Source organism: Dinoponera quadriceps, unplaced genomic scaffold (assembly GCF_001313825.1).
Source record: "Dinoponera quadriceps isolate SergipeBrazil2010 unplaced genomic scaffold, ASM131382v1 scaffold1069, whole genome shotgun sequence".
Classification (NCBI taxonomy): Eukaryota; Metazoa; Arthropoda; class Insecta; order Hymenoptera; family Formicidae; genus Dinoponera; species Dinoponera quadriceps.
The window spans coordinates 1,371,525-1,383,652 of NW_014555200.1; the positions used below are offsets into that span (position 1 = coordinate 1,371,525).

Below are 12,128 nucleotides of genomic sequence, written 5' to 3' on the forward strand. Positions count from 1 at the left end.
TCGTACTTCACGGGATTGACAGACGACGATGAAATATTCACCACGAAGATGCACTCCGCACAGCTTTCCGTTAAATTGGCCATTGCGAATTCAGGGTGATCATGCATTCCCGTTTGCATCGTGCGACAAATGCAACGCGAGCTCGCGCCGTCGGCGAAGCGCTCCTCGTATAATAAACTTCCCTCCCGCGTCCTTATTTTCGACAAGTTTGTGGGAAGCGCAGAGGAAAATTGGAAAGACAAAATATGACGAGGTAAAAAAGTAAAATGGCAAAAATATCTTGAGACAAAATAATAAGAAAAAAATTACAACGGAGATCTCTTGTGTGAGAGTGTCCAAGAGAGAGAGAGAGAGAGAGAAATGCTCTCGCGCGTTTAAATCGCGGGAGATATTATTGCTCCTCAACTTATTGGCACGCTTTGACGAATTAGCTCAGTCGCGAAAATACTTTGTGCAAGTTGCGACGAATAAAACTTCCCGAGATTGCGTAAACTCCTCTCCCCCTCTCTCTCGCTTTCTCTTTCTCGAAGTTTGCCAACGCGTTCGTCATCCCCGGTCATTCCCGGGGAAATCGAGGAGGGAAAAAGTTTACGCAACTCGGGGCGCTTCTGTATTGCGAAACTGCTCGGAACCGGCGGAGCGTCCAAAGCCGACGGTGCGAAATATAATTCTTTGCGCGCTTATCGAAGCGTCCCGCGCGATTATTACGCGAGTCGCTCTCGAGCGAGCGAGCGCCTCGCGCACCTACGTCAAGTGCATCTACAAATCCCGAAGGTGCGCTCTCACTCTCATTACCGCGAGATAAATTCCGCCTTCACTGCGGCGCTATCATTCACAGCCGCTGCGACAGATACACATTCACGAACAGCGGCTCGACTCGTTCGCTGGGAAAACGAGGTCAGACTCGGAGAATTGCTTATCGCACGCAAAATATGAGCCCCCGTCTGTTATCTTGCCGCGCGATAGAACGATCGGAATGAGCCTTCCTTACGCTTGTTAACGAATCACGCGGGAAGACGGAAATTCGTCGCACCGAGACCGGCCGTGTGCGTCTTGTTAACACCGAGGCTCGTGTTAATAATCTTTGCACACTTGAGACTTGTCTCACGTGAAACACTCAAGCTCGAATTTAGGGCCGTATGTGACGTTGTATTTGCGATGGCGATTCAACTGGAAAACTCGACATCTGGCTAAATACTCATTTGAACTCTTTAGCCCATGCGTGACATTGTATTTATACTCGTCATTCGAGTGAAAAACTCACACATCTCTGAACTCTAAATTCAGACCCGAGTATCTCGCTAGAGACGCGCGGTAAACAATTGTATATCAAATTTAACAAGGCAATTGACCTGTGTAACTTTGATCTGACGTTTGAATGGCCGAATGCGCTGGAAAATATTTGGCTGATCTCTTCTCATGCTTCTTCCTACGTGCTGTTTCGTTCGATATATTGACATATCTGTGAAAATTATGTGTCTATAATTGTGCATATTGATATCTGACACCACACGAACGCAAATCCGTTCCCTCTCTCTGTTCTTCCCATCGTGCGTTTCGAGCGGCCGTGTATAATCGCAAAACGCACGTAGGATTAAATCTGTTCCTCTCAGCTGCATCCTTTACGCCCGCTTGTGCTTCCCAATGTCTCGTCCAACGTACGAGCGTAGATTTCGCTTCGCGATGTGTATTCACCGCGAAACCGGGCGAAATGAAAAGCCGCAACCGAAAGGAACAGAGGCGTAGCTGCGTAGCTAGCGTGCTGCATACACACACACACATTGCGCGCAGACACACGTATGAACACACATAGACAGTATTTTAGCGCGAATGCCGCGTGGTTAAAAAATCACATTTGTCGAAAATATCATAAGTTACACACGAAGAACATTCAAGCGTATCTCTCTAACCACGACGTTTCTTTTTTCATTTTCAGAGCGAGGCGTAAGCGTCGGGGCGGACGTATTTCCGAAGCGAGTTACACATTTACCGCAGTTACCGACCAAAAGAGAAATAGAGAGACAGAAAGAAAGATATAGAGAGATAGAAAGAGAAAGAGAGAGAAAAAAGGAAACAAAATAGAAAAATAAAAGAGAGAAAGAGAAAGAGAGAGAAAAAACAGAGAAAAACCAAAGCGGAAACAGAAGATAAAAGTTACCATGATCAAGCATACTACTGTCCTCGTTTATGCCTATTTTAAAACAACGGGCCGCGGTATCCGAGAGCAACGAGCGTACTCAGTGTAATTCCACGCGCGGTGGCTGTGTGCGCGGTCGCGAGGAGAAAAGAGAAAACAAAAGAAAAAAAAAATCAAGAAGAAATACCGAATGTCCCGTCCTTTTATTCGATTATCTCCGAGATTTCTCCTTTTCGCCAGTGGTTCGAGCTTCACGATTTCAATCAGTGGATAATTGATACGATAATCGGCACGACACGTGTCTCCCTTTCTTTTCTACGTCGCGCCGACGGAACTCGTTTAACTCGTTACGATAAGAAAATTCTCACTGCGACTTGTCAAATCAAAAAGAAGAAAAAAAGAATACCAAAGAAAAATGGGAGGAAATGATTTTAACGAACACGACTTTTGACTTTGTAATTTCCTTTTCGGCCTCGCCGTTCTCGATGTATTTAACGTTCACACCGTCGTTATGAAATTGTACCACTAACACTTTGTTACATTTTATCAGAAATATAAGAATACACTGAGACAAAGTATGAGATGTGTGTGTATGTGTGTATGTATATACGAAGATACCATAGTACGAAATATCGTCGGACAATGTTGGTGTTATTTTCGCAGCTTTTCGTTATTGTTCTCCGAAGAGAGAATTTTATCTTGCGAATTGCGAGTCGCGCGAGAAGACGAAACTTCGGAGAATCGGTCCGCTTCTCAGTCGATATAACTCGAGTCGAAATCTTAAATTCTACTTTAAGTCTTCAAGAGAAAGAAAATAAGTTCCTCTTTATAGCATCAAAGGAACGCATTAAAAGGCCTTTGAAGATTTAGGCTCGTCTTCTCAACTCTCTTTTATCGATAGAAGTGCCTTAAACGCGGCTTCTCAGTCAATCGAGTAGTTTCCAAGCTACTTTTCGAGGCACTTTTACCGATGAAAGAGAGTTTAGAATACGGGTCTCAATGTTGAACCGAATTAGATTTAAAGTAGGACTAAAATTTCGACTCGGGGATCGCCATCGCTCGAATTCGGACGATTCCCGACGACTCTCCGCTCTCGCACGAATTTTCTCGATATCGATAACGATCTATCAGAGTAATATGGATGTTCCGCGATGCAACTGGTACTCGATCCGTCATTGTTAACGGCGCGAATCGCACGAATCGCGTGGACGATAATCTCTAGTAAGAGAGAAAGAGAATATACCGAGTTCTCTAGGTAAGTTTCCACAAACGCATTTTTTTTTGCTTGCGTTAGACCGCTCGCATAAGATGATTATTAGCGCGTCGCCGTTGCGTGTCTCATCAATTTACAAGTAAAAAAAAACTTATCGCGCGGCTACGAGAAGTTAATCGGCCTGCGAGAGCGCGCGCGCGCCCACGATAAATTCCGCCTGTCGATTTAAACGATCCAGCGCCGCGCTGGAACGGTTCTCAACGATCCGTCCGTCTTTTTGTTCCCGCGAGGATCGAAGAGTGTCTCCCCCGAAAGTGGCTCCGTGTCGGCCCGGCGGCGGACGCTCACGTGATTGATCTGCCGAAAGCGATCCCGCCTCGCAAATCCGCGGTGGGGAAAAAAGAAGCCCATTCGCCGCGCGCGCGGAATTGGTTCTCGCCGGCGGCCTCATCAATTATCTAATTGCGTCGGCCCTGCGCTTTCTCCGATGTAATTTAGTTAATAGGTCGTGCAAATAGATGCCCGCCATCGGTAAACGCTCGTAATTGCAGTTTCCTCCGATGCACCGGCCGCGTAATTGCTTTCACGAGTGCTTATCCTGTACGATGTCGGCACTTCGTTCACGGCTCCGAATTCTTTCGGGACCGTTCATGTGTCTGCCCGTCGACACTACCCGCGTTCAGCAGGAAAAGCAGCTTACTAAACCCTTCGTGATCATTGTATGTGATTGGAGTATTCTTTCAGATCTTCTATAAATCCACGAGAATGCATCAATCAGAATCAGAAGCAATAATCACAAAGGGTTTGCTAAGATGCTTTTTCTGCTAAACGCAATTACTAATTGCGCCCAGAGAAATCACAGAGAAATCAGCTGAGTGAGCGGTTTGCGATTATGTTTTATGACCGAAGTGTTCTTCTAAATCTTTGGATGGATTCAAGAGATCAAATCTACCGACCTGGAATGATTATCGTTAAGCGCTCACTCGGTTATTTTCTCTGCCGAAGGCGGCAATTAAGGTGGTCGGTCCGTAAAGCGCCGGATTTTCAGTGGTGATATTACAGGCTCGTACATAAGTTTATTATTTATTGAACGAAAAAATATTTTCCTTATATAATAAATGCTAAATAATTTAGTTTCGCAAATTAAATATACTACAATACCGTGTATACAGTGTACGAAACCAAATTATTTGGTTGTACTAATCTTTAGTTGCGGACGCCTCAGTTTTCGAATGGTTATTCATTTTCTAATTTCATAGGTGTGCATACAATATTTCCAACAATGTGCAGCCCCAAATTTGAAAGGATTCCAAAGAAAATAGTTTGACAGGCCGACTACCTTAATTAAACCCTCCTTTGGTTCCGTGCATGATCCATTCGAATTTAGTCCGCTCTCAATCCGGACGAATCAGTTTCGCGACGAGACGGTTACACGACGACGGTTCGCGCATCGACACTCGCGGATTTCCCTACTATCCTATTTGTACGAAACTATTCCCCTAATTGGATTATCGGCAACGAAGAGAGATTACGAACTAAACATATTGTTGGGTAACGGGTTCGGGATATATTTGTACATCTGTACGTTGCAATCCGTCATATTTCTCCCCTCTGGAAAATAACCCGGGGGTTGAGATTCGTACAAGTGTCGGAGGATTCGTCGATCTCTGTCGTCGAATTGTATTCATTATCGGTTTGTTATGCCCGTTATATTCATTAAACGCATTGACATTTATTAGCCGCGATGCACTCGGTGTCGGGCTGGAAATTTTCCGGCACGTTGAAATTGGGGATTATGTCGCCGCACGCTACAGAATTAATTCCGCATAGATCAAAATTTGCGGTGACGCATACACATGAGAATTGATTAGCATGTTAATGTTAATACATTCCGTGCGTGCGTTCCGTGCATTCTCTCTCTCTCTCTTTCGCGCGCGCTCGTGGGCAAATGAAATTATACGCGCGCGAGATGTCCCGTCGATGAAAATTACATTTTGCCGCGGCCTGATGTTATCTGCGTAAAAATTTTCGCCCGGCAGTCCATCAGCATTGCGCATTTGTTCCCCGAGAAATATTGAGGACCGTGAATCCACCAAATTGCGCGCACTGGCAAAAGAATCGAGCGAAAAGAACAACGGGGTCACGCGAATTTCGTCGTACAAACTGCAGTCGATGCCAGCTGGAGAAAAGTCGAGGCGGATCGACGAACTGACGTAGAAAACTTGAACTGCAAAATTTATCCGACAGACTAGAAGTTAACGAAGAACTAGAGCGTAGTTGTACGTATGATGTAGATGTTCTTTTAATTAGGTTGATTCAACTCATCACACGAGCAATTTTACACGGCAAAAATACCAAGAGAATTTCCAACAGCGCGCGTAATTGGTGTGAATTTTCTTGATTGAATAGCAATATTATTGAAACTAATACGGCATATATTTTTTCAACAATTCAAATATTAGTTTCATTGATTTCGCCATCGAATCGAGAAGAGACTTACTCCAATTATACGCGCCGTTGGAAATTCTACATTGATTCAACAGCATTTCTTTCCGTGTCTCTCTGAATGAGTAAATTAGATGATAAATATGACCAAGTATACGTTGGATCGACTTTATGATTACTGAATGAAATTTTTCTTCGTACGAACGTAAGGTTACATAAACGCCGAAGTTCAGTTGAAAGAATCAAGGCAGCTAGTTCGCCGTGCATGACCCCGAAGGTGAGTTCGTTTCACTCGATTCGACTTGTTTCGAGGGACCATTTTTTACAGTGTGCACTTAAAATGACGAACAAAAGTCGCCGGTTCGTCTGCTCGACCGCAATCGCTCCTTCGATCAGCGAGATCGTAAATTCCTCGAGCACTTTAGAGCTAGTACTCGCGCGTAAGCTAATTGTCGTCGTCGAGACGAGCAAGTAGAATTCACCGCGAAGTAGACGAGCACGCCGCAATTAATCGCCGTCGCACTAATTGTACTAATTGTCTGACTTTTGTTCCCCCCGCTCGTTCCCCGCGCTGCTCGATTCTACGGCAGAGGGCGACGCCGATTCGCAAGATCAAACGGAGCAGAAGTTTTCCTAATGAGAGCGAGACGACCGATCGCGTGGCCGAGCTCGAGGAGCTGCTCTCTTCGAGATCAGGTACGTCGTCGTCCTCGACTCGATGGAAATCGCCGAAGCGATCGCGTTCCATTGTCGACCCTTACCCCGACAACATAGCAAGCCTCTTCGGTGTTTCCTTTATTCTTTTCTTGTGAAATATTATTCCTATATATGATATCACAAATAGTGTTATTATTCGATCGATTCGAGAGAGTCTTCTCCCATGAACACTGAAACAACTATCGATATGTGTAACGAAGAATTTTTCCAGTAGAGATATATTCAGATGAAACGTATATTTCACGCAGTAAAAAACATGTTGTTTGACCTGCGTTAAAATCAGTCCTTGTCAACATTTTTTACAGCGCGTGGAGAAAAAAATCCCAGGTAGAGAGACATATTTTGGTATATTGTCTGCATCGTGATTAATGAAGATGCGTGCTCATACAAGAGGAATTTTTCAGTATATGAAAGAAATTATCTCTGATGAAAATTGCGGCAATATTGCGACGATGTTCTGATGCCATACATATTGCTACGTTATTTCGTCTGAAGGAGAAAGTAATTAATCCGGAATTATTGTTGTAATAAGAAGTCAATATTTGGGTTAAAATAACGATACGATAATGAGTATTTCTGAAAACAAGCATATTTTAAACATGCGCTGTTGCAAAGTATATATATCAAACGTTTCCATACTACGTTCAGCATTTCTGTCTATCTGGGTTCCGAATCAACTTGACATCTCCATCGATCAAAAAATAGAATCATCTTTTTGTACCTCTTGCGTAATCTCTACGTTTAGAAATCTCTTATACGAAGAAGATTGAGACAATCGGGATCAGATCCACGGAGACAAATCTCGAGAACATTCGTTGGCGAGTTTCATTCTTCTTCCCGATGAGAAATCGTCCGGTGTGGATCGCGAGATAGCTCGTATAATGATTAACGCTATCTCGCGAAAAGAATACAGATCACCGCTTTGCGAGGTGTACTTTTCGTAAATCCCGCTCGTGTTATATTTCAAAAGCGTCTTTGTATAAATCACATCTCACTCAATCACACGTGGTCACGATGTGTTTCCCGTTTGTGTGCGCGCGTGTGTATGCGCGTATTGTGTGTGTGTGTGTGCACGGCCGTTTTCAGATGCTGCCATTGTTCCGAAACGAGAATATGTCGTGCCTCGTTTCGCGAGGCATTATCGCGATTTCTATACGAGCCCCCTCCCCCTTCCTCCTCCCTTCCCCCCGACAGAGAGGCAAAATCTCTCCGCCCACGCGCGCACACGAGGATACACCACGTGACGTGGCAATTTGCCATTACCATTCAGTCCGCGATATACGAAAATGCCATTAATTTTGATCCCGCGCCGCGATTAGATTAGCTTCCTTTATAGATACCATAGAAAAGCGCACTGCGCTTTAATGCATCGCTTCGCGGCACGCGATATCCTTCTGCGCGAGTGCAAACGGCGGCGGTGGCGAATTTCGGTCGAGGCGATTGATTTTTATTGTTACGACTCATCGATGAGAGTTTCCGTCCCGTCGGAGAAAATTAGGTGAATTAAAGGAGCCTAAATCGCCAAATCTGCCGATTCCATTCGCGCAAATTTACCCGGCCGTCTCGAAGGCCCAAGATCGCGTCCGGGATCGGCCGACGTCGCCTTCACGAACGACACCCTTCTCTCCAGGCCTCACGGAATCATCGACGAACAAGCCGGAGATCGACGAGGACGAGGAGGATGAGGACAACTGGAAGGACGCCTCTCCGGTGACACCGATCTGCAGCCCGGTACGGCGACCTCCTCGACTCCACCACCGCGACAAACGTTCGCCCACCCGGTACATCGACGTCGACAACGACGTCGAGATCATCCACGAGTTCTACCCCACGACGTCGAAGACGATGCACGAGGAGACGAGCATCGTGTCGTACGGCGGCACGATCATCGTGGAGACCACGAGGATACCCAGGCACAGCAAGGACGTGACGGCGAGGATAGAGAAGGTCGCGCCGAAGGTCAAGTTAAAGAAGCAGCCGCCCGTCGGGGAGCCGTCCACCAGCGCGCAGGAAGCGTCCAAGGTGACGGAGCGGGAACGCGGCAAGAGCCTGAAACGTCTCGGCAGCTTGGAGTCCGAGGGTGGCCGTACGTCCACGTCGAAGGAGACGCTGGAGAAGTCGGACACCTCGTCGGAGAAAGGCGCGAAGAAAAAGGTCTTCGCGGGGAGAGAGGACGGTAAGAAACGATCGAGGAAATCGGACAAGCGTGCCGTCGACCGGAGGGCAGAACCGGCGAGACGGAAAGTGGGCTCGCTGGAGGACGAGGACTCCAAGAGGAAGGATCACGACGAGACTTACCGACGCTCGCGGGAGGAGCGGAAGAGCCTGAAGGAGCAGGAGTGCATCGAGAGGGTGACGGAGTTCTTGACGAGGCACAGTATCCCGATTTACCCGGACAGCGGCGGCCTCGAAGCGGCGGAGTTTCCGGAGATGCCCCCCGAGGTCGTAGAGGAGCAACGAGTAAAACGTCCATCGGCCATTAGCGAAGACGGGGAGGCTGAGTACGCAGCGACGACGACGACGACCCCCGAAACGTCCGTCGCGCCTACGAAGCGCAGGGAGAGCCTGAAGAGCGTGCCCGAAGCGGAAGAAGTGAAAGACTCGATGGCGCCCGCGAGGGACGCTAAGAGGGACGTCAGAAAGCAACGGCGAACTTTGGAGCGAGCTCCTGCGGCCCTCTCGGACGTTCAGCAGTTGGAATCGACAGCGGTTCAAGAACCGGTGAAGCGGCCCAGCTCGTTGAGGAAGAGGAGAGACTCCTTCTCCAGAGAGTCCTCGAAGGAATCGCTGTTGGAGGAGAAAAAGGGCGTGAGGATACAAGAGGACGTGCAGGAGATCTTCTTCGAGGACACCAGCGAGCAAGTGAGTGAAGGAGAAAGAAGCTAACAATGCAGATTGAAGGACTCCGACCTTGAGTAACTTTTGATTAAAGGTTTCAGCTGGGATTCATTGTTTATGAAAACATTCTTAACAAGGAAAAGTATCCGCGCAAACGAGTATTGCATTTGACACTTTGAGTCCCACAAAGAATGAAATTTATATCGTTTCCTTTTCTTTTGTTACTTAGACACAACAAAGTGTCCTTTAACCTGCATAATTAAGAAAGGTTTTTTTTTTCAAAAAGAATTTCTCCAGCTGTGACGCGTCTTCTGTAATGTCGACCGCGCTGTACGCTAGGTAACCGAATTGCTGCCGGAAGTGCAGCTGGTGACCGCGAGGATTATCACAGCGGAGGAGGCGACCGCGATACGCTTCGAGGAGGCGGCCACTAGGATCGAGATCCACTCGCCGCCGGAAGTAGCTGTCGTGTCCGAGACGTTCAGGCCGAAAATCCTGACGCGAGCGCCGTCGCCGGAAATCGCCGACGTCTCGTCGTTGCAGCTGCCCGCCTTGGCGAAGTCCACTTCGGAGAGCACCTTGGCGGAGGACAAGCCGACCGCCGGCGAGAACAAGAAGGTCTCCGTGAGGAATCTCAAGCCGGAGATTCTCTTAGATTTGTCCAAGGTCTCCGACAACGGCGAACTGGTCGACGACGCGGTGGAAGGTGGCAAGGACAAGGAAAGGCGACTCAGCCGGACTGGAAGCGAAGGCTCGAAGAGGTTGGCGAAGCTCCAGGTGCAGGAGCGGTTTCCTTTCAAGATCGGTAGCATCGCGCAGCCGGACAGACCGGAGCTCACGATCCTGCACGAGCCGGAGAAAGCGGACGGCGACCCTGCGAGTAAGATCGCGACGAGTAAGGACGCGAGGGAAGACGTCCCGAGGTAAGATTTAAGCTTGCCGCGTGTACATCGATCTCGCAGAAGTGACGGGTCTACTCGTGAAATCTCTAATCGAAATTTTCCTTCTACGAGGGTGGATCAAACGTAAACGAGCCTTTTGCATAAAAACCATATATTTTTCAAAATTAATTCTAATTTACATTTTTCTTATTTTTCCACATAGTCCCGCATCTTATCTATATACACTTCCTCCAACGGTCTGGTAATTTTTTAATCCCGGTATCAGAAAAAGTTCGCGGACGTGTATCAAACCAATTGCACACGAACTGCTGCACCTCCTCGTTTGTTGGGACGCTGTCCACCAAGGGTTTCCTTGAGTGGCGCAAACATATGGAAGTCGCATGGTGACAGATCTGGGCTGTAGGGTGAATGTTCTAAGACAGCCCGGTGCATATCGGCCAATTTTTCTTGTGTTACTGCTGCGGTGTGGGCTCTGGTATTGTCATGGAGAAGCAACACACTTCTGATCGGAATGCCGCGCCTTTTTGATCGATAGGCAGCTCGAACTGAAGTTCCTGAGAGATTTCAAGAACAGTTAAGTGCCGATCGCCTTCGATGAATTCTCGAACAGTCTCGGTGTTTTGCGCCGTGATGCGGGGACGGCGGCAATGTTTTCAACACGCTCCCGTCCTTTCTTAAATTCGTTGTACCACTGCTTCACCCGAGCCCATGAAAGGGTTCTTTCCCCGAACTGTGGGAAAGAAACGTGTGTCCACTGTCCAAAACGCTGCAGACCCCTCACGCCGCCGACGGGCGCGCAATTTAAAAAGGCTCGTTTATATTTGACCCTCCACCCTCGTACATTAATATCGTCAACTCTGATATTTCTGTCAGCGTAGGAATTTAGCCAACATTCCGCGTATCGCGTGTGACATCTTACTTTATCCAATGCCCGATTACAATAACGAGAAGAGGATATCTCGATGATTACTCGCGCGAACGAAAAACGATCGATCCTGCGATGCGACGCGCAAGGAGGGAGCGCGCAATTTCGTTTGCGGTATCACAAGCGCGATCTGTCGATCAAGTTATAAGTTCGAGCGACGTTGCCGCTCGGGGCTTCGAATGTCGATTTGCAAACAATATTGTTTGTCCGGCAAGTTTGTCGGTCCCGATTAGGGTTGGATTACCACACGTGGCCGTAGAAACCCCGAAGAGCTCGTACAATTTGTTGGGAATCTAGGTCGCCGTTAATACGCCGCGAATGCTCGCGGCCCGAAAATTTTACGGAGACTCGGCGCGCACCCTGTTGAAAAATTCACCCTCGTGACCTTTCACCCGCGCATGTTTCTCGTGAAACATTAAATGAGCCTACACACCGTTCACCGGCTGCGAGTTCCGCCTGCTGGCTAATTTATCCGTGCTCCTTCCACCTCGTTATTTCTCAAGAACGACGTGTCTTTCTTCTCCACTCCTCCTTCTCTCTTTCATTTGCAACTTAATAAATGTTAACGCTCGTGCAGTCGCAGCGGAGTCGGAAGACGAAAACTATCATCCTTTAAGTCATCCCTCTCCCTCTTTCCGCTCCGTTCTTTCTCCCCTTTTCTTCCTTTTTACCTACCTTCCGTTTCGTTCAGCGAGAACTTTTTCGCCGGTTAACTTCTACATTTACGACGCCGCAAACTTCTCGCCGGGCTCGTGCGCGCCCGTACACCCACGGAAGAAAGCACTTACCGCGAAGTGTTGTTTCTTTTTTTACGGCTCTCTCAGATTCGCGCTGGGATCTCCGCGCAACGCATATAAAGGACCTCACGATTCGAACGCGCCCGAAGTGATATTTATTTCTCTCTTTTTACGCTCTCACGTACCTTCCCGTGGTATCGGCGCGCCCAGCGCC

At 47.7% G+C, this 12,128-nt stretch overlaps 1 protein-coding gene across 5 annotated transcripts in view; it reads left to right on the plus strand.

Moving 5' to 3' along the window:
* The window catches only part of LOC106743484 (inaD-like protein), a 104,529-nt gene that overhangs the window by 65,492 nt on the left and 26,909 nt on the right, over nucleotides 1–12,128 (plus strand). For all 5 annotated transcript variants that reach the window (XM_014617370.1, XM_014617368.1, XM_014617372.1 and 2 more), the window contains 3 exons: nucleotides 6,386–6,491; nucleotides 8,143–9,374; nucleotides 9,690–10,273. In XM_014617370.1, coding sequence (XP_014472856.1) covers nucleotides 6,386–6,491; nucleotides 8,143–9,374; nucleotides 9,690–10,273 — 1,922 coding nt within the window. The remainder of the gene's footprint in view (nucleotides 1–6,385; nucleotides 6,492–8,142; nucleotides 9,375–9,689; nucleotides 10,274–12,128) is intronic.